The sequence below is a fragment of the Pan paniscus genome, chromosome 4, assembly GCF_029289425.2.
Source record: "Pan paniscus chromosome 4, NHGRI_mPanPan1-v2.0_pri, whole genome shotgun sequence".
NCBI classification, from domain to species: domain Eukaryota; kingdom Metazoa; phylum Chordata; class Mammalia; order Primates; family Hominidae; genus Pan; species Pan paniscus.
In genome coordinates, this window is record NC_073253.2 from 14,076,985 (window position 1) to 14,100,477 (window position 23,493).

At 39.3% G+C, this 23,493-nt stretch overlaps 1 protein-coding gene across 1 annotated transcript in view; it reads right to left on the bottom strand.

The window, feature by feature from the left end:
• The window catches only part of DNAH5 (dynein axonemal heavy chain 5), a 332,345-nt gene that overhangs the window by 162,802 nt on the left and 146,050 nt on the right, over positions 1-23,493 (bottom strand). Inside the window, exons 24-31 of the mRNA XM_008975442.5 lie at positions 22,966-23,201; positions 19,972-20,190; positions 18,418-18,480; positions 17,866-18,104; positions 16,599-16,839; positions 14,747-14,946; positions 11,659-11,812; positions 3,176-3,339 (exon numbers count right to left, since the gene is read on the bottom strand). Coding sequence (XP_008973690.3) covers positions 3,176-3,339; positions 11,659-11,812; positions 14,747-14,946; positions 16,599-16,839; positions 17,866-18,104; positions 18,418-18,480; positions 19,972-20,190; positions 22,966-23,201 — 1,516 coding nt within the window. The remainder of the gene's footprint in view (positions 1-3,175; positions 3,340-11,658; positions 11,813-14,746; positions 14,947-16,598; positions 16,840-17,865; positions 18,105-18,417; positions 18,481-19,971; positions 20,191-22,965; positions 23,202-23,493) is intronic.

Sequence of the window (23,493 nt, forward strand, 5' to 3'; positions counted from 1 at the left end):
CCGAGGTGGGTGGATGACCTGACGTCAGGAGTTTGAGACCAGCCTGGCCACCATGGTGAAACCTCGTCTCTACTAAAAAAAATGCCAAAAAAATAGCTGGGCATGGTGGCATGCCCCTGTATTCCCAGCTACTCAAGAGGCTAAGGTGGGAGAATCACTTGAACCTGGGAGGCGGAGGCTGCAGTGGGCCGAGATTGCACCACTGCACTCCAGCCTGGGCAAAAGAGTGAGACCTCATCTCAAAAAAAAAAAAGGAGAAAAAAAAAATAGAGGGGGGATTGTGCATGTGTGTGTGTGTGTCTGTCTGTCTGTCTGTCTGTGGTGGTGGGTGGAAGATGAGGAAGGGAGAGAAAAGTAATAAACTCAGCTGTAGGTAGTCCAGTAGACAGTTCCTCGGCAAGTGTTTTAGTGGTAACTGAACCTGCCTGATGTCTTAGTGGTCCCTGCCCCTCAGTCCTTCCATGTTGAAGAACCCCCAGAGCAGGGAAACTTTCAGAAACCCTTTTCTCGTTCTCTCTGACCTGATCCTGGTGTTAGGCACAGAGCATTCCTGCTGGATCTATATCCAAGAACTGTTCAGTGGTGCCTGAACTGCATTTGGTCATGCTAAATAATTATTAGGCTAAATGGAATGGTGCAGCATCAATCATTAGACAACAATCTTTTTGTCCTTCAACAATTACTTGACTTGATCTAATAATTTTATAAGGGAGATAAACTCATTAATCCCTAAGACTCCATTTTTCTAAATCTTTATGTTAGAAGAATTACTTGCAAATGGTTTTGCTTTAAAGTAAACATTCAAAGGGTGCTTTACTGACGTTGGCGCTGGCTATGGCCATGGTGTTTAAAAAGCCTCCTTAGGTTTATGGTGATACTCTATGGCAGCAGTCCTCAACTTTTTGCCACCAGGGACCAATTTCATGGAAGACCATTTTTCAATTTTTCCATAGACCAGGGGTGGGAGTAGTTTCAGGATGATTCAAGCGCATTATATTTACTGTGTACTTCACTTCTATTATTATTGTGCACTTATATTTCTATTATTATTACATAATGAAATAATTATACAACTCACCATAATGTAGAATCAGTGAGAGCCCTCAGCTTGTTTTCCTGCAACTAAATGGTCCCATCTGGAGATGATGGGAAACAGTGACCAATCATCAGGCATTAGATTCTCACAAGGAGTACGCAACCTAGATCCCTCGCATGTGCAGTTCAGAATCGGGTGTATGCGCAGTTCACAATAGGGTTTGCACTACTATGAGACCCTAATGTTGCTGCTGATCTCACAGGAGGCAGAGCTCAGGTGATATTGCGAGTGATGAGGAGCAGCTGTAAATACAGATGAATCTTCGCTCACTCACCTGCTACTCACCTGCTGTGCAGCCCTGTTCCTAACAGGCCACGGACTGGTGCCGAGGTTTGGGGACCCCTGCTCTATAGCATAGGCCTTTGAAACACCCATCACCTAAATTAGAGTAAACTTGCAAATATTTGCTACAGAAAATCTTGGCCCTACCTCTAGCTTCAAGGTAGTGGGGTGGACAACCATGTACGCATGGTTTTGTTTAGACTTTTTTTTATATACTTTAAGTTTTAGGGTACATGTGCACAACGTGCAGGTTAGTTACATATGTTTAGACTCTTCAACTTTCCTAAAAGTCCACAAACTTCCACATCTCCCCAGCTGTATGCTGAAGCCTGTGAATTTGTCCTTAACCAGCAGTGCAGACTCCCTGTCCTCTGCATTCTTGTCAGGGTTTACATCTCTCACGTTTTATGCTGCCCAATACCTTCCACCAACATGGATATGAAAGTGATATTCATGGAGGATTCATTGAAGTGTATGCAGTGATTCCATTCCCTTAGTTCTCTGAATGAAGCCATTCCATTAGAGAGGCTCATGTTTGACTCATGCTGTGATAAGAAAGCAGATGGAGACTCCGCTCTGGGTTCCCTTTTCATACGATACACAATAGAAATTCCTCCAAATTATCAATTTGAGGACAACAAAACGTAATGTCTCCCCAAGTAACTTTTATTCTATGAATCCTATGAACCTATCATATGCCACCCTTTACCTTGGAACCTAGGAAGGATCTTTGCTCTCTAAATCTAAGGTCCATTTGTAGTTTTTCTCTGCACCAATTTTACCCTCTGAGCTTATTAGCCCTTTTTTTCCTTTGACCTTAACTTTCTCATGCATTGTTATTTTCCAGCAGCCGTCTCAAATTTTTTTTTGGTTAGCCAAGAATAAATAAGTAATCCATATTGCTTACAAGTACCCTCTTACAGGTCTTTTTTCCATTTTTAGCATAGTCACTTTTTTTGTTCAATTTTAATAAACTCCTCTCTTTATTTCATCGAGATCCTGCCAAAGCACCATTTGAAGCCCAGTATTTTAGCCATCAACTGTGTCTATGAGGGCAGCCTGGCTTAGATGACCTGAGTCCCGCAGTGCACAGGACAAGCTGGTTATTCACAGGACACTATTACAGGTCATGAGGCCATCAGGATGTATTCATGGGGAAAGATCAACTGTCTCCCAGAGTAGGCCAAGGAGACATCATTATTTAAGTTAAATGCTCAGGTGCTTGAGTTTAACTTCCTTAAGTGTCAATGTATACTTAGCATATTACTATGTAACATATTTCTACTTACATTATTTTACTGTGATTAACCAAAGGAAAAAAAAACAAACAAAAAAAACTTTATGACTCTTGGAATTCACAACGCCTCTGTACACATAAATGTGTGTGTAGATAGATATTAGACACTTTTTAATATAATCCTGACTGCATGTATATACTAAACACTGTTTCATATAATGAGTATAATAAAATATGTTGGTTCTATAAATGTTTATTCAAGAAGAATGTCAGAAAATAGGTGTATTAATTTTTTAAAGCAGGGACTGTATGAGGATGTTTATACAGTCTTATCCCAGTGATGGAAGCAACCTTAAGTCCTATGAGTCCAACATCAGGACAAATCTAGCACGTCTTTGATGAGAATATAAGGCTTCAAAATATCAGTTTCATCTGTGCAACAGCTTTATACATAAATTCAGCCTTAGCAAAAGAAAACAAATTTGGCTAATGCTATCTAGTCACCCTGTATCCTTTTGTCTCAAGGATACCGAGAACTTTCAAAGAGCCAGTGAACTTACCCAGTAAGGGATTTCTGGCATATTTCCAACTGGTCCAGCAAGTGCGGTAACAGCTGCCCCAGGGTCTCATCTCCAACACAGCACTGGACTACACTGGGCACTTCATGTGCCCGAGTCATGATCTTCACCCAAGATTTATCTATGTTAGAAAACCGCTTGGCTTCCTATGAGAACAAGGTAACAAAGCACACTTAGATTTGGACACATCTGTGATCTCAAAGACAGTATCTCACATTCCTCCAGCTGAGGCTAGAGTTTTAACCGGTCCAGATAGCCAAGCAATATATGCCTAATGTCACACACAATTTATTGAAGTTCTTATTGGGCTTTCTGTGCCATATCATCCCCTGTATTAAGTAAGCATCCTTAGCTCAACCTTGGTACTCCCATTATGTTAAGTTACAACAAGAAATGAATACAAAAGTAATAATACAATTCAAGGAAATATGAAAAGAAAGGACACACATTTCTTTTCACGGGTTATCTCTAAATGAAGTAGATTTCCTATTTTTATATTTTCTCTATTGAGCACTGGATTGTTTATGTAGAAAAAAATATTTAAAAATAAAGATACAAAATTAATTCCAGTATAACTGGAATATTGTAAAAAAATTTAATGGAAAATGCACAGATTATCTTGAGAGGGCAGGAATCATATAAATTTTCTTCCTTTTTTAAGACAGGTCTCACTCTGTTGTCCAGGCCAGAGTGCAGGTGCTCGGTCACAGCTCACTGCAGCCTTGATTTCCTGGGCTCAAGTGATTCTCCTACATCAGCCTCTCCAGTATCTGGGACTACAGGCATGTGCCACCATGCCTAGCTAATTTTTTTTTATTTTTTGTAGAAACGGGGTTTCATCATGTTGCCCAGGCTGGTCTTGAACTCCTGGGCTCAAGCAGTCTTCCCACCTCAGCCTCCTAAAGTGCTGGGATTACAAGCATGAGCCACTGCACCCGGCCCCAAATTTTCATTTTCTTCTTTAAAGCTTTCTGTATGTTACCAATGAGTATATACCATCAAATATGAAAGGAAGAAACAACACCTAGCACCTTAAATATTCTACATGAAAATTTATAAGTCCAATTTTAGATTCTTCTTCATCCATTAAAAAGAAAAACATGGGAATCCTGGGCAAGATGGCCGAATAGGAATAGTTCCACCCTGCAGCTCCCAGCAAGATCAACACAGAAGGCAGATTATTTCTGCATTTCCAACTGAGGTACCTGGCTCACCTCACTGGGACTGGTCAGACAGTGGGTGCAGCCCACGGAGGGCAAGCAGAAGCAGGGTGGGGTGTTGCCTCACCTGAGAAGTGAAAGGGTTTGGGGAACTCTCCCCTGAGCCAAGGGAAGCCATGAGGTACCATGCTGTGAGGGACACTGCTATTTGGCCCAGATACTACGCTTTCCCCATGGTCTTCGCAATCTGCAGACCAGGAGATTCCCTCAGGTGCCTACCCCACAAGGGCCCTGGGTTTCAAACACAAAATTGGGTGGCCGTTTGGGTAGACATTGAGCTAGCTGCAGTTTTTTTTGTTTTTTGTTTTTTTGATGGAGTTTCACTCTTTTTGCCCAGGCTGGAGTGCAACGGTGTGATCTCAGCTCACTGCAACCTCCGCCTCCCAGGTTCAAGCTGAGAAGCTGGGATTACAGGCATGTGCCACCATGCCCGGCTAATTTTGTATTTTTAGTAGAGACAGGGTTTCTCCATGTTGGTCAGGCTGGTCTCGAACTCCTGACCTCAGGTAATCTGCCCACCTCGGCCTCCCAAAGTGCTGGGATTACAGGCGTGAGCCACCACGCCCAGCCAGTTTATTTTTTTTTTTTTGTACCCTAGTGGCACCTGGGATGCCACTGAGGCAGAACCATTCACTCCCCTGGAAAGGGGGCTGAAGCCAGGTAGCCAAGTGGTCTTGCTCAGTGGATCCCATCCCCGCAGAACCCAGCAAGCTAAGATCCACTGGCTTGAAATTCTCACTGGCAGCACAGCAGTCTGAAGTCGATCTGGAATGCTCCAGCTTGGTAGGGGGAGGGGGGTCCACCATTACTGAGGCTTGAGTAGGCGGTTTTTCCCTCACAGTGTTAACAAAGCCGCAAAGAAGTTCAGACTGGGCAGAGCCCACTGCAGCACCACAAAGCTGCTGTAGCCAGACTGCCTCTCTAGATTCCTCCTCTCTGTGCAGGGCATCTCTGAAAAAAAGGCAGCAGCCTCAGTCAAGGCTTATAGATAAAACTGTCATCTCCCTGGGACAGAGCGCCTGGGGGAAGGGGCGGCTGTGGGATGCAGCTTCAGAAGACTTAAACATTCCTGCCTGCCAGCTCTGAAGAGAGCAGCAGATCTCCCAGCACAGGGCTCAAGCTCTGCTAAGGGACAGACTGCCTCCTCAAGTGGGTCCCTGACCCCATGCTTCCTGACAGGGAGACACTTCCCAGCAGGGGCCAACAGACACCTCATACAGGAGAGCTTCAGCTGACATCTGGCAGGTGCCCCTCTCAGACAAAGCTTCCAGAGGAAGGAGCAGGCAGCAATCTTTGCTGTTCTGCAGCCTCCGCTGGTGATACCCAGGCAAACAGGGTCTGGATTGGAACCCCAGCAAACTCCAGAAGACCTGCAGAAGAGGGGCCTGTCTGTTAGAGGAACACTAACAAAGAGGAAGCAATAGCATCACCATCAACTAAAAGGACGACCACACAAAAACTCCATCTGAAGGTCACCAATAGCAAAGACCAATGGTAGATAAATACACAAAGATGAGGAAAAACCAGCACAAAAAGACTGAAAATTCCAAAAACCAGAATGCCTCTTCTCCTCCAAAGGATAACAACTCCTTGCCAGCAAGGGAACAAAACTGGACAGAGAATGAGTTTGACGAATTGACAGAAGTAGGCTTCAGAAGGTGGGTAATAACAAACTCCTCCAAGCTAAAGGAGCATGTTCTAACCCAATATAAGGAAGCTAAGAACCTTGATAAAAGGTTAGAGAAATTGCTAACTAGAATAACCAATTTAGAGAAGAACATAAATGACCTGATGGAACTGAAAAACACAGCACAAGAATTTCGTGAAGCATACACAAGTATCAATACCCGAATTGATCAAGCAGAAGAAAGGATATCAGAGATTGAAGATCAATGTAATGAAATAAAGCGCAAAGACAAGATTAGAGAAAAAATAACGGAAAGGAATGAACAAAGCCTCCAAGAAATATGAGACTATGTGAAAAGACCAAACCTACATTTGATTGATGTACCTAAAAGTGATGGGGAGAATGGATCCAAGTTAGAAAACACTCTTCAGGATATTATCCAGGAGAACTTCCCCAACCTAGCAAGACAGGCCAACATTCAAATTCAGGAAATACAGAGAACACCATGAAGATTCTCCTCAAGAAGAGCAATCCCAAAACACATAATCATCAGATTCACCAAGGTTGAAATGAAGGAAAAAATATTAAAGGCAGCCAGAGAGAAATGTCGGGTTACCCACAAAGGGAAGCCCATTAGACTAACAGTGGATCTCTCTGCAGAAACCCTACAAGCCATAAGAGAGTGGGGGCCAATATTCAACATTCTTAAAAGAATTTTCAACCCAGAATTTCATATCCAGCCAAACTAAGCTTCATCAATGAAGGAGAAATAAAATCCTTTAAAGACAAGCAAGTGATGAGGGACTTTGTCAGCACCAGGCCTGCCTTACAAGAGCTCCTGAAGGAAGCACTAAATACAGAAAGGAAAAACCAGAACCAGCCACTGCAAAAACAAACCAAAATGTAAAGACCATTGATATTATGAAGAAACTGCATCAACTAATGGACAAAATAACCAGCTAGCATCATAATGACAGGATCAAATTCATACATAACGATATTAACCTTAAATGTAAACAGGGTAAATGCCCCAATTAAAAGACACAGACTGGCAAATTTAATAGAGTCAAGATCCATCAGTGTGCTGTATTCAGGAGACCCATCTCACGTGCAAAGACACACATAGGCTCAAAATAAAGGGATAGAGGAATATTTACCAAGCAAATGGAAAGCAATAAAAAGCAGGGGTTGCAATCCTACTCTCTGATAAGACAGACTTTAAACCAACAAAGATCAAAAAAGACAAAGAAGGGTATTACATAATGGTAAAGGGATCAATGCAATGAGAAGAGCTAACTATCCTAAATGTATATGCACCCGACACAGGAGCACCCAGGTTCATAAAGCAAGTTCTTAGAGACCTACAAAGAGACTTAGTAGTGGGAGACTTAATAGTGGGAGACTTTTTTTAACATGTTAAAGAAATGTTTAATTACAAAATTAAGCTTACACATAACCTAAAAATTTTCAAATGTACTGCATTTTATAGCATAAAAGTACAATCAGTAAAATGATTCACTAGTAATTTAATTACATTTAATTTAATTTTAAGTAAAATAAAAAATGCTTCTCTCTCACTATGATGCAGAATATTACTCTGAACACCTATCTCATGCATCACTCAATATGAAAAGTAAACTGACAAGAACCACTCCACTTAGATTTTCATCATAAATCTTACATTTAAATGCCCATACTCTTCAATAGTGGGAGACTTTAACACCCCACTCTCAATATTAGTCAGATCAATGTGACAGAAAATTAACAAGGATATTCAGGACTTGAACTCAGCTCTGGACCAAGCGGACCTAACAGACATCTACAGAACTCTCCACCCCAAATCAACAGAATATACACTCTTCTCAGCACCACATCATATTTATTCTAATATCGACCACATGATTGGAAGTAAAACACTCCTCAGCAAATGCAAAAGAATGCAAATCATAAAAAACAGTCTCTCAGACCACAGTGCAATCAAATTAGAACTCAAGATTAAGAAACTCACTCAAAATTGCACAACTACATGGAAACTGAACAACCAGCTCCTGAATGACTACTGGGTAAATAATGAAATTAAGGCAGAAATAAATAAGTTCTTTGAAACCAATGAGAACAAAGACACAGTATACCAGAATTTCTGGGACACAGCTAAAGCACTGTTTAGAGGGAAATTTATAGCACTAACTGCCCACAGGAGAAAGTGGGAAAGATCTAAAATCAACACTCTAACATCACAATTAAAAGAACTAGAGAATCAAGAGCAAACAAATTCAAAAGCTAGCAGAAGACAAGAAATAACTAAGATCAGAGCAGAACCGAAGGAGATAGAGACATGAAAAACCCTTCAAAAAAATCAATGAATCCAGGAGCTGGTTTTTTGAAAAGATCAACAAAACAGATAGACTGCTAGTCAGACTACTAAAGAAGAAAAGAGAGAAGAATCAAATAGATACAATAAAAAATGATAAAGGGGATATCACCACTGATCCCACAGAAATACAAACTGCCATCAGAGAATACTATAAACACCTCTATACAAATAAACTAGAAAATCTAGAAGAAATGGATAAATTTATTCTAGAAATTCTACCAGAGGTTCAAGGAGCAGCTGGTACCATTCCTCTTAAAACTATTCCAAACAATAGAAAAAGAGGGACTCCTCCCTAACTCATTTTATGAGGCCAGCATCATCCTCATACCAAAACCTGGCAGAGACACAACAAAAAAAGGAAATGTAGGCCAATATCTCTTATGAACATCAATGCAAAAATCTTCAATAAAATACAAGCAAACCGAATCAAACAGCACATTAAAAAGGTTATCCACCACAATCAAGTCAGCTTCATCCCTGGAATGTAAGGCTGGTTCAACATATGCAAATAAACATAATACCTCACATAAACAGAACCAATGAAAAAACCACATGATTATCTCAATAGATGCCGAAAAGGCCTTTGACAAAATTGAACATCCTTTCATGCTAAAAACTCTCAATAAACTAAGTATTGATGGAACACATCTCAAAATAATAAGATAATAAGAGCGATTTATGACAAATCCACAGCCAATATCATACTGAATAGGCAAAAGCTGGAAGCATTCCTTTTGAAAACTGACACAAGACAAGGATGCCCTCTCTCACCACTCCTATCCAACATAGTGTTGGTAGTTCTGGCCAGGGCAATCAGGCAAGAGAAAGAAATAAAGTGTATTCAAATAGGAAAAGAGGAAGTCAAATTATCTCTGTTTGCAGATGACATGATTGTATATCTAGAAAACCCCATTGTCTCAGCCCCAAAACTCCTTAAGCTGATAAGCAACTTCGGCAAAGTCTCAGGATACAAAATCAATGTGCAAAAATCACAAGCATTCCTATACACCAATAATAGATAAACAGAGAGCCAAATCGTAGTGAACTCCCATTCACAATTGCTACAAAGATAATAAAATACCTAGGAATCCAATTTACAAGGGATGTGAAGGACCTCTTCAAGGAGAACTACAAACCACTGCTCAAGGAAATAACAGAGGACACAAACAAATGGAAGAACATTCCATGCTCATGGATAGGAAGAATCAATATCATAAAAATGGCTATACTGCACAAAGTAATTTATAGATTCAATGCTATTCCCATCAAGCTACCATTGACTTTCTTCAAAGAATTAGAAAAAACTACTTTAAATTTCATATGGAAACAAAAAAGAGTCCTATAGCCAAGACAATCCTAAGCAAAAAGAACAGAGCTGGAGGTATCATGCTACCTGATTTCAAACTATACTTCAAGGCTACTGTAACCAAAACAGCATGGTACTGGTACCAAAACAGATATATAGACCAAGGGAACAGAACAGAAGCTTCAGAAATAACACCACACATCTACAAACATCTGACATTTGACAAACCTGACAAGACAAGCAATAGGGAAAGGATTCCCTATTTATTAAATGATGTTGGGAAAACTGGCTAGCCATATGCAGAAAACTGAAACTGGACCCCTTCCTTACACCTTATACAAAAATTAACTCATGGTGGATTAAAGATCTAAACATAAGACGTAAAACCATAAAACCCTAGAAGATAACCTAGGCAATACCATTCAGGACATAGGCATGGGCAAAGACTTAATGACTAAAACACCAAAAGCAATTGCAACAAAAGCCAAAACAGTGTGGTGATTCCTCAAGGAGCTAGAACTAGAAATGCCACTTGACCCAGCAACCCATTACTGTGTATATACCCAAAGGATTATAAATCAATCTACTACAAAGACACATGCACACGTATGTTTATTGCAACACTGTTCACAAAAGGAAAGACTTGGAACCAACCCAAATGCCCATCAATGTTATACTGGATAAAGAAAATGTAGCACATATACACCATGGAATACTATGCAGCCATAAAAAAGGAGGAGTCCATGTCCTTTGCAGGGACATGGATGAAGCTAGAAACCATCATTCTCAGCAAACTAGCACAGGAATGGAAAACCAAACACCGCATGTTCTCACTCATAAGTGGGAGTTGAACAATGAGAACATATGGGCACAGGGAGGGGAACATCACACACTGGGGCCTGTCAGGGGGTGTGGGGCAAGGGGAAGGATAGCATTAGGAGAAATACCTAATGTAGATGACAGGTTGCTGGGTGCAGCAAACCACCATGGCACCTGTATTCCTATGTAACAAACCTGCACATTCTGCACATGTATCCCAGAACTTAAATATAATTTTTAAAAAAATCCAAACCTCCTACTTAAAACCTTTAAAAAAAGAAGATGAAAAACACGCACAAATACAAATCAAAAATAAAGTAAAATTTTAGTGAGTGAATACATTTCACTATTGCCTCCAAAATAAATGGTCTGCAGTCTGATTTTATCTGTCATCTGTAATTAAACTGAAAACTAACCAAAGAAGAAGTTCAGAAACCTATGTGATGAAAACATTTAAAATAATCATGCTTCTAAAACTGAAATATATTGTTAAAATGTTATAATCTTGCATACGACTTAAGGTAATTGAATAAGAATCCTTGAGAATTGGTTAAAATGTTTATTTAAAAATCTCAAAATATACTCCATATATACCCAGTAAGATGATTACGATTTGATGATAAATATATACTTGACATCTTGAAAAGAAGGTCTTTTTGTTTTGGAGATTTTTTCTGCACATTTCCATCCCTTAATTTTACTGTACAGATATAATTGGGTACATTGTATAGTATGCATTACTTTAAAATGTCTGTAGTAGAAGAACAAATTAGCCTACCATCAAGATAACTGCACCATAATTCTACACTGTTCCAAATTCTACCTTGAAATTATCTAAAGAAGCATATCAATTATGCGACCACTTATTTTTTGTTTTTTTAACCCTCTATCTCCTATCAAACCTCCACAGTTTTGCAGCATTCTTACTCTGATTGTCACCCCTTTCCTTTCCACAATTCCTCACTCCCTTTGAAGAATAACAGCATTAACAGTGACAACAAAAAGATTGAAGGAAGGGGGTTCAATAGAGGTGGAATATTACTGCATTATTTAAGGGGGTATTCGTTCTGAGATCTTTCTCTGAAAAATCTGATGAAATCATAAAGAAGATTACAAAACCTTGGGCAGCTGCTTGGCAATGTCTCCTCCCACAAAGACAGCTTCTAAATAAATCCACAGGTTTTGCACCGTCATCCAGCTCTCGATGATGTCTGTTGAGTTGGAAAGGTACTGCACCCATTTTTGAATCTGGGCTTTGAATGGCATATTGTACCTAAAATAAAAAATAGGTTTAGGATTTGGTTTTGTTTTTGTTGTGCTGTTGTTTCAAATTAAAAAGGTTTTTAAAAATCTTAATTTTAACCTCTTTCTTTACAACCTTAATTATGTTGCTGGCTTTTAAAGTGATGCAACCAAGTGATTAATTCATCCCCACTTATTGTGCATTGTTAGTCTAGCTTTTTCCCTTTTGATCCAGAGCATAGAGAAGGGTGGGAGATTTATAATCTAAGGAGTAGATCAGGCATTAGACTTGATTCCACCAAGCTTCCAGGGTAATATAATTACCCTCAGTGCTGCTATGGCTACGAGAATAATATTTGCTCTACTGAGCTTCTGTGCCCATTTCATGGAGTCTCTGGTTTTTCATATAATATGGAGCCTTTATAGAACCATCAGTGGGGACCAGACAACTAATTCAATCTTCAAATATGATAACACCTGGACTCTCTCCTTAGCCTCCCCTTTTCTGAGTCTCTTTCTAACTTCCCACGCACCTGTGTCCAACCCACTCACGTTTGATGTACATGTGTGCAAGATTACTGCCTCTTCCATAGTTAATCTGTCTTCCCCTTTTCCTCTTTGAGACAGACTGCCTGTGGGTGGCCTCCCAATGTCCTTTTTTCCTTCTGCTTTTCCATGTGGGCTCATAATTACCCAGCTAAATTACTGAATTTCCCAGCTTCCCTTTGCAGTAATGTGCAGTCAGAAGACTAAGTTCCACATCAACAGTGCTTAATTTAGCGGAACACTGGAATGATCTCATAGCTGAACACTGGAATCATCTCGCCAGCATTAAAAATTACTGATGCCTGCCTGGGTCCTACGTACAGAGACTCTGATTCAATGGGTCTGGGAAGTGGCCCTGGCATTGGGATTTTTTTAAGTTCCTTCAGTGTATCTGGTATGTTGCAAAGATTGAGAACCACTCTTCTACACGAAATGTGAGTTGTGGCACTGGATGTAATGGGTAGTATGGGGAATAAGGTCACATCTGGGAAAGACAGATGAGTGAGCCAGACCCAGCTTGGGTCCCTGATGATGTGGTGAAGCCCCCATTCCAACCTGAACCACCTACATTAGGAATTCTTTTACGCGTGAGCAATATAAACATCAGTGTTATATTAGCCATTTTGTATGTGGTGTTTCTGTTATTTACAGACAAACTTAATCCTAAATGATTATACAGCCTACTTTTATGTCTCTTCTTCTCTTTCTTATCCCTTCATGGTTCTCTCTAGCCCTACATAATATGGACTTGAAGTCGTATTATTGCATAAAAGTTTAATTTCCATATTCTTAATTGTTAACCAAATTGTTTTAATATTCCATGCATCTTTCTGAATATTTGTATGCTCTTCACGAGAAATATAGGTCCATAGAAACAGAGATCTTTCCCTTATTTGTTGTTCTACCCACAGCGCCTAGAAGAGTACATCACACACATAGTAAAGGTTCAATAAATACATATTGAAAAAATACTCCTCCCAATAACTCTATCTGTAGATTAGATGCCATTGAAAAGAAAAGTTTCCCCACCCCAACCAGATAATTTTAACTTAATTTATATGAGTGTCTTTTCTATCTCCCTAGGGTATATTATTGCCTGTCTATCCTTTATTCTGGTTTGGTATGAATAGTAACCAAGTTCATTAAAACTCACTAAATCCTGAGAAGTCCAAACTCAAGATTACTAATGGTCTAACTTTATATCCCAATATTACTTTAGTGTAACAAGTAAACTGAAATAAGAGAAATTTTTTTGAAATAGCATGAAGTACACAGTATTTCCAACATTAAAAGTATTGATACATGTATATACGGAGAATTGGGTGATATTTTAAAGCTAGAATAGAACAACAAATTCATATCTCAATGGTATCCACATTCTGCACAATTACCATATATTTGAGAAGATTCTGGGGAACAAAAACATTATTTCAGAAAGAGCAAATGGAAGCAATGAAACAAGGAAATGTAAATTCATGACTGTATGGTTTGTATGTCCAAAATGTGAGGGGTGGCCACTATGCATTATATACATGTAACGAAAGTTCACATGTGGACAGGCGCAGTGGCTCATGCCTGTAATGCCAGCATTTTGGGAGGCCAAGGCGGGCAGATCACCTGAGACCAGGAGTTTGAGACCAGCCTGGCCAACATGGTGAAACCCTGTCTCTACTAAAAATACAAAAATTAGCCAGGCATGGTGGCTGTTGCCTGTAATCCCAGTACTCAGGAAGCTGCGGCAGAATCACTTGAGCCGGGGAGGCTGAGGTTTCAGTGAGCTGAGATCACGCCATTGCACTCCAGCCTGGGTGACAAAGCAAGACTCCATCTCAAAAAAAAACAAACAAGTTCAAATGTACCCCATAAATTTGTACAAATATAAAAAATAGAGTATGTAAACAACTAAGAGTTTCTAGTCCACAGATATTGGTAAAAAAGGTTTTCGAGTAAAATGATTATTCTGAAATTCAAAATAATGTTCCTCCTGGATTCTACAGCCTATAGAGCTATCAGCTGTGCAGTCAGGCTTGTCAGCAGCAAAGCTGAAATGTTCCCAAGATCCAAGTGGCTAATTATACGTTGCATTATTTTGTCCAGTGGATGGTCTCAGACATACCCCACAAACAGAGGATAATGAAATAAAACCATAGTTACACATGCTCTAACATGTGCCTGAGGCCAAAATGAAAACAAGAATAATTGAAATATAATCTCTTGATGATTTATATATAAGTGGGTACCTGAGTAAAAATATGTTTTGGATAAAAAAATTAATTAATTAATCAATGTAATTAAAACAAGTATTTTCAACATTGAGTAGACTATATGAAGGCTATTATTGTAATGGATTTTTCATTAATTTGAAATGTTTGCTATTATGGTTCTCAAATCTAAGGGAAAAGATAGATGGTTTTCCCACCTGTTGCTCAGTAGGGATCCCAGCAACATCAAGCTGTCCTCCATGTTGGCGATGATTTCCGAGGTACTGTCTCCTCTCAAGAGGAGCTCTCCACGGGTTTTAAAGCTGCCGAAGGTGAATGTTTTATTGTCCCATTCATTAATCACTTGCTTCAGCTTTTGCTCAATGTCTCTCTCTTTCACCGCACTGATACAGATGTCCTATCAAAATGGCAAGCTCTCATGTTATTGCATGAAAGTCACACATCCTTCCTTAATGGTCTACGTGCAATACCCCATCTTCACTATTTGCTTCATATATATATATAAATATATATATAAACTTTCATATTTCCAGACCTAAAATGCCATATAATAAACAGAATGTGTATACGCAGATACTGATGCATGAAGAGAGATGGAGATAAAGATATGACTGAAAAATAGAACTTTAATTTATAAAATTTCCCAGCAAACTTGCCCAAAAGGAAAGATGACAGAAAATATATGCAAATCACTTTTAAATTTTGAAACTTTAATCACTGATTCAAAATTCAATGTATTTCTGATTTACCTCTAAAGTCAAGTGAATGCAGCATGTGAATGAACACAGGTAGCAGAAACCTGATTCTCCCATGGCTCTGTTCACTTTCTCAGTTTCCTCTATGGCCTCACCCTTCTCCTAGACCATTAGTCAAGCCCTTCCTTTACCCTCATTTCTTCCCACCTATGTTCCCCCTCTGGGTGAGCTCATTTACACCCATGAATTCAATCACTTTCATATCTCCAGGCAAGACCCACATCCATTTGCCTACTGAACTTCCCTGCTGAGATGTTTCAAGGAAACCCCAAACACAGTCTGTGAAATATCAGACTCATGTCCCTAATCAAGCCCATGATCTTTGCACCTTGTCACCCAATCTGATCACCTTCCCATGTTCCCCATCTCTGTGGTCAGCACCTTCATCCATTTAGGTCTCTCAGCAAGAAATCTAGAGTTCATCTTTAGCCCTCCCCTTCCTTCTCCTACCATGTTCCCTTCATCACCGAATTCTCCTCAAATATCCCTGATCCTTTCTCTCCTCTCCAGCTTTACTACTTCCCCTCTCATCTAACAAGCCATCATTTCTTGCCTGAGCTACTCTTAGAAACTCTCAGTTGGTTTTTCCATCATTCTTCCCTTGTCCTCCTTCAATTATTTCTCCAAAGATCACTACCAGAGTGATCCTTACAAACAGTCAACCTAACCATGTCAGCCCCTGCTGAAAACACACCTCCCAGCTGGTGCCCATTGCTCGATAACATCATGTAGGCCCACTCCACCTCCCTGGCCTCTGCTGTCTCCTCTCTGCCCTGCCTCCACGCCTCAGCCACATGGGCCTTCTTCTGGTTCCTCAAACACACTTCAGATGCTCCATGCATAATGCACCATCTGCCTGGAATGGCCTTCTTTGCACTTTCCAAGCCCCTCACCCCAACCACACAACCACACTCCCTTCACCCAGCCAGTCCTACGCATGCATCCTAGTCCTTCCTAGCTTTATCACCCCGAGTTGAGCCAAACTCATCTACCATAGGCTTTCATAGAACAACATACATTTTATTCAATGGTATTTGCCACAGCTTATAACTATGCCTTTATTTGTAAAATTATTTAATAATCTGTAAATGCAGGACTGCATTGTTATATCCTGATGCAGAATCTGTCCCATCTTAGGCCAAATACGCATTTGTTGAAGGAACTAGTGGCTGAATGCCAGGAGAAGAGTTTCAATTGTCTGAGTGTAGTTTACTGATCCAATATTCCATAATATAGAAATGTTATCAAATAAATCCCATGAGACCTTGCAATCTTCCATCACATCATACTCTACCTCTATTTCCTCTTTATATTTCAGAAGAGGTGCCTCCATGATATTTCTTAACTTAAAGCTTTCATTCCCCACATCCAGACTGTGCCCGGTGAGGGTGGTTATCCTTTCCCAGTGCCGCTCCATCATGGCTTTACTGGCCATGTATTCCAGCAGCGGGCAACACTCGCTGAAATCATCAATGATCTTCTTCAGGTCCAAAAAAGCCTGCCAGTCCTTCAAGGCCCGGGGAAGCTTTCGACATCTGTGAAGGGACACCAACATGAAAGGCCATTGAAATATGATGGTAGACATCACTGGACCAAGACAGTCTGCTAGTATTTCTATTAAAAACAGTCTCTTTGAATACTTATCCTATTTTAAAATCCCATGACTTGCAGGCTATCTGTTCATATAATATACAGATGACTTTTATATTACAGAAAATTGTCCTCTCCATTAGAAAAGATTTTTTCCAACCCTTCACAACTATTACCTAGTTAGAGGCATTATTTTAGAGCGTAGAGGTGCTGTTCAAGCTAATTCAATTCTACAAACATGTACTGAGAACTTACTAAGCACAAAGCATAGCAAAGTGTATCAGGCTGTCAAGTGAAATATGCAACAAACAGCTCTTTTTTTTGTTTTTTTGAGACGGAGTATAGCTCTGTGCAGTGGTGCAATCTCGGCTCACTGCAACCTCCACCTCCTGGGTTCAAGCGATTCTCCTGCCTCAGCCTCCTGAGTAGCTGGGATTACAGGTACGTGCCACCATGCCCAGCTAATTTTTGTGTTTTTAATAGAGATGGGGTTTCACCATGTTGGCCAGGATAGTCTCAATCTCCTGACCTCATGATCTGCCCACCTCAGCCTCCCAAAGTGCTGGGATTACAGGCATGAGCTACTGCACCCAGCCAGCTCTCCATTTTATTTAAATTCAAGAGCTACAACAATACAGAAAAATCATGGGCCCCTGCTTTTGTTCCAGATGATAATCTAACATTAACTTCAAATGTTTCATAAGTGTAATATAAATAAAAATCAGCTCCCACCAAGCTGCAGAAAAGCCCCTAACATGACTCATCCTGATAGATAGAATGTGCTTGTCTCATTGTGTACACACAGGAGTAATTAATAAATAGCATTTGACAAGAGTGATGTCAATGGACAACAACAATGCAGCAAGATGTGCTTTTGAAATAGCTGGGGTGAAAAGAGAACTCGGGGGCCTATCAAAGAGGAAAGCATTTGAAGTTCAATTGCTGGGCATGCTAAACATTTAATTTCTTACCTGTTCTGGAATTCTAAGAGTTCATTGTTAATTTTTTCAATATTCACCTCTGACCAAAGAATATCATAATAGCTATTTACAGTTTCTATGACACTGTTGTACAGAGTATATATTTTCTGTAGAAGATTTAGTTGCTTCTTTATTTCAAGAAGCTGAGGATACTGTGTAGCTGGCAGGCCAAAAAGCTCCTCTCCTCCAGTATACGTAATGTATTTCCGATAGATATTATCAAATTGATTCTAATAAAAACACAAGTGAAAACTCATCAAAATGATTTATACATGATCAACATACAAATGAAAATATAAGACTGGCAAACAAGCAAGCCAGAGATGTATGATCTCTGGGCACATGTAAATAGGAATACTAAGTTGGCATAATTAATTCATAGAAACTACTTCTAATTGTAATTCTACAATATCGTATTTTTCATGCAAGTACATACCATATTCCACAATAGGGCCCTCTATCTTACAAAGAAGAAAACATATGTGTGTTTAAAACACAACAAAGTTTCATTGTTTAGAAAGTCATAGAAACTAAAAAGATTACCTGAAACATGATAAGCCTGTCACTGGCTTCCTGGGGCTTCAAGCCGCTAGCCATTGGACCATTCTGAACAAAAAGTAAAAAAAGAAAAATAGAACGAAGAGTTTGCATATAAATTTCATGAACTCAATCCATATTTAAATATTAAAGTTAGGTTTCATGCATGATAGGAAACTTCATTTTTATTTGTTAGAAAAAAAGGGCCTCACAAAGTGATTCATTTAGACATATGTTTCTAGTCTAAAAAAGCCAAATTAATGCCAGAACTTCCCTTAGTCAAGAAACTTTTAAGATTAAAAATATGTATTATTCATTTCTTAGGTAACACAGGCAAAGAGGAGTCAATGCCTGTTCTATAAGAAGCACATATAAAGTCTGCTTTTCAGCTAAATGCTAATATCATATAACTCATAGATTTTTATCATTCTAATACCCACTTGTAAAGTGGCCTATAATCTTAACATTCCAATCAGATTTTCCAACATTAGAAAATCTTAAATATGTGGATTTCTGTGCTTCTTCATCCATGGCGTTGGTACATGGGTCCAATCTTCTAACTTGATTAATTTTGTGGTTTATTGTGCTACTAGTTAATAGGTACAAATTTTACCCTAAACTCTACATATTTCCCTTCTCCAGCACATTATAATTGCCTGGAGATGGGTCTCATTACACAACATATTTACATTAGAAGATTCAGTACTTAAACCTATATGGATAATTAAAATATGGACTCCATGGGGGCAAGGCTCGATCTGTCTTATCCACTACTGTGTAGTCAGCACCAAGGACAGCGCCCAGCAATTGCTGAGCTCTATGTTATTTGTGTAACCAAGGAACGCCGTGGAAAGGAGGACAATTATAACTACATGTGAATAGCACTTTTCTACACAAATTTAGAATGCTACCAAACAACTTCAGTAACAGACCAAATTATACACTGTTAGCCCTTTTACATTTATCATTTTCTGTTGAAATTATTATGTATGAAATCCGATTTGGTTAGGCTTTCCGTCCCCACCCAAATCTCATCTTGAATTGTAATCCCCATAATCTCCATAATCCCCACGTCTCAAGGGAGAGACTAGGTGGAGGTAACTGAATCATGGGAGCGGTTTTCCCCATGCTGTTCTCTCGGTAGTGAGTTCTCTTGAGATCCGATGGTTTTAAAAGGAGCTCTTCCCTCTTCACTCAGCATTCTCCTTCCTGTTGCCTTGTGAAGAAGGTGCCTTGCTTCCCCTTTGCCTTCCACCATGATTGTAAGTTTCCTGAGGCCTCCCAAGCCATGCTGAACTGTGAGTCAATTAAACCTCTCTCCTTTCTAAATTACCCAGTCTCGAGCAGTTCTTTATAGCAGTGTGAAAACAGACTAATAGAAACTCTAAGGGGAAAGAATTGTGAAAAAAAATCTTTTTCTCCCATGAAAATAAAATTCCCATTCCCTGGGAATTCCTAGGAAGTTTCGTAGAAATTTACCCATAATTTTTAGACAACTACATTTTGCATGCTGTATTCACTCATCCCCGAAAATGCATACAGAGAAAGCCAGAGACATACCAAATCATAGTCCAGATAAAACTGGTGACAATCTTGGAGGAATACCTCCACAGCACTAATAAGCTCTTTCTTGAAACTGGGCTGCAGTGAGACTAATTCATTCTGGACTTCACCAGCACGTGCCAGCAGCTTCTCCCAAGCATAGTGCAGTGTATCAACTTTGTCTATCTCTTCCCTTGCTATCAGAAGTCCATATCTGTTAAGCAGGGCATAAGATTCCTAAAAAAAAAACAGCAAAAACTTAATTTTGGCCAGTCAGATGCATAAATCTACACACAGCCATTTATTAAATGATAAGAATGGAAAATACCAGAATAATAGTGAAACTACCCTGAGAGTTCCAGTTATTCTACTTCAAACTGCAAGAGGTTAACTGAGCAACTGAGCTGTTCAGCTATAGTTTCCTCATCTATAAAATGGGAAAATCTTCTGGCTACTTCACAGGATCTTTGAGACTATTGAAAAATGTCATTTTAAATGCATTTTGAAAACCATAAACCATTAGACAAATAAAAGATATTTTTACTTAGGCCCCCAAATTGTATTTGATCACTACAAAATTCTATCAAGTAAATAAAAAACAAAATAATTTAAATTCTAATATTAGAATAACAAAATCAATCAGGGTTTTAACTCTGTCTTATTTCACGCGATCGATAAGAGGTTCCAATAGTAAGACACAAGGGAGGATTCTTGAATCAGAGCCTGGGCCAAGTCATTCCCTTCAGCATGTAAAATCCTGGATGGCTTTCTTCTCTAAAAGATTAAAATGAGGCTAAGGTTGGTTTTCATAAGAAAGAATTTTCTCTAAATATCTCTAGTCTCTTCTCCCACCATTACTCCTCCCCATAGAGGTGGAATGAGTGCCTGATTATTAATTTGGGGGAAAAAATTGTTGATTTGAGCAAGGAGAGCCCAGTGCCTTTCTCTCTCTTCCCTCCCTCTCCGTGGAGGCATGCCTGTGGTCAGCACCTCAGTGCCATAAACTGGATCAGGGTAATACCAAGACCTACAGCTTTCCAAAACTGCCTCTGATGGATGAGGAAGTATAATAATCCTGGGATTTAGTGTTCACTAGCTCATAATGTGTGTGTGTGTGTGTGTGTTTGGGGGTATGAAAGGGAGGGGAATAACTGGAGTAATACACTAAGTTATGTCTTCCGAATAACTTCCATCAGGTATAAAGGTGATGTTTTGATCTTGTCTACTTGATTCTACTTTTGTTCTTAATTCCTAGGTGGGAGAAAATAGGATTGTCGGTTACTGTACCTCCTCTTCATACTTGAGGGTATCCCCTGATCCTGCACAAAGAAATGTCTCTTTGCCTTGATGTTTCAACCCAAGGAGAGCAGGTTGGACCATGTGATCCCCCTGGCCCAACACAGCAGAAGTGAAAATGTGTAGTAGTCTGTACCATTCTCATGGTAATGTGAAAATTTTCAAAATTCAAACAGGGATGCAGAAAATGGGAGAATAGAGTCTGATCTCGACCATCAGAGTATAAGCCCAGACATTCCAATTATAGTGTGATGAAAAGATGATGATTTTACAACTGGAGTTTTTTTTTAATGCTACAATTAAACTAGTCTCATTTAAAAATAACAAATACAGTGACCCACTTCTGATAAGACATTTTCATCTGGAGGTTAACACCACCCCCTGACCCCACGGTGCCTCCATGGCTGAGAAGTGCTTTTCCTTAACGTCTCCACTCTTGGGTCTTTGTCAACAATCACAAGTGGCAAATAAGATTTAAAGACATGCACCAACAATTATGATTATGGAAAGTTATTAATGATATTAATAATTCACACTCATTCATTTCTAATGATAATATAAGTATTACAAGATGAATAAAAATGGAATTAAAAATTGCACACACATACATAGACATTAAAAGGAGCTGGAAAGAAATATACCAACCTCTTGGTATGTACTTGATTGACAATATTATGGTAATTCTGAAGTTTTGTTTTATACAATCGTTTTGTGTTTTCTAATTTTTCTACAATGCTACTTTTTAATTAGGGAAAAAAGAGTTTGTTTGTTTGTTTGTTTGTTTTAAAAAAAGGCTGTTGCTAAGACTGATTTTGCTGGTGGCTTAACATGAGATTTCTAAGGAGACTCCTTAGAAAGAGATGATGTCTACTCAAGTGAATCTATTCAAGGGTGTCTGCTTGTAATGAAATCAACTGTCTTTTTTGCCATTGCTTAAATTACACTATGTTTGTTGATAATATTATAACTAATAAGTAAATAAAAGCAGACTTCACTGCAAAAAAAGATATTTTCATCTGGAAAAGATAGTATGATATGGTATACAAATAAAAGTGATGTGCAACACTGATCAAATTACATAATTTCTTCGACCCTCAGTTTCCTTATGCGAGGAGGAGGAGCCATAGTAAGGATGAAATGAGTTAATGCATATATGGACACTGTTAGCGCCCCATCCAGGTCCCGATTACCAGCTGGTATTCCCATCCCCGACTACTGAGAGTGCTGGCTGTAAGGACTGCAGCTGTCCCTTCCCTGGAAAATTTTTCTCAGCTGAATGTGAGCCTTCTCATGGGGAGGTTATAGCCCATTTCCTACTGGTAGGAGTAGAAAGGGTAGTCTCCTTTGCATGAAGGAGGGCCCAACTCAATTGATGTTGTAGAGTGCCCATGGGATCAGGCTGAAGTTAGTCCATAGCTGATTGGCTTCCTTTCCTGATTCCCTCGCTCCCCTTCTTTGGTGAGCACTCATCAATAAATCATTTGCACAGAAATCCTTATCTCAGGCTCTGCTTTGAAGGACCTTAGGCGACATGTGAAGGTGAAAACTGGCCCATGGAAGGCATGCTATAGGGGTTCGGTATCATCAACAATATTGAAATTATCGTCTTGGTTTAGTAACCATTTAGTAACTTCACTCCAGACCCAGTCAATATTTCAGCTAATAGCATCCAACATGTAGAAATATTTCTATAATGAACAAATGATCGTTAGTTACCTCAATAGGTCCTACTTGAAAGTCAATGGAGATTTGCTCCTCCCTTATTTCTTTCAGTGCTGCCATTGCAATCCGAATATCATCTAGGTCCTTAATTGGACGATTTAGTTTCTTATTGAATTCTTCAATAAGCATAAAAATGTTTTCCATCTCACTCCGGTATTTTTTGTTACAGTGGCGTCCAATGACAACCATCCAGGCCTTTGTCTCAGCAGTCAGGGCGAACTTCAAGTCAGCTGTAAAAACCCAAATGTCTACAGTTGAGTTTTAAAAACTCGAATCAGTACGAAAAGTCAAACTGTCGCTGTTCTCCAGTAGTAAATATTTTATAGCTTATTGCCCTCTAACCCACAAAAAATTGAACTGGAAAAAATCATAATTTTTCCTACTCATTATATATTCATTCATTTTATAAAGTTTGTTTTTACAACAACTCAATACACATTTCAAAATGCTTTTTTAAAAAAGCACATATCAGAACCCTCTGGGATAAGCCTCAAAGGTTTGTTATTGTTATTTATTAAACAA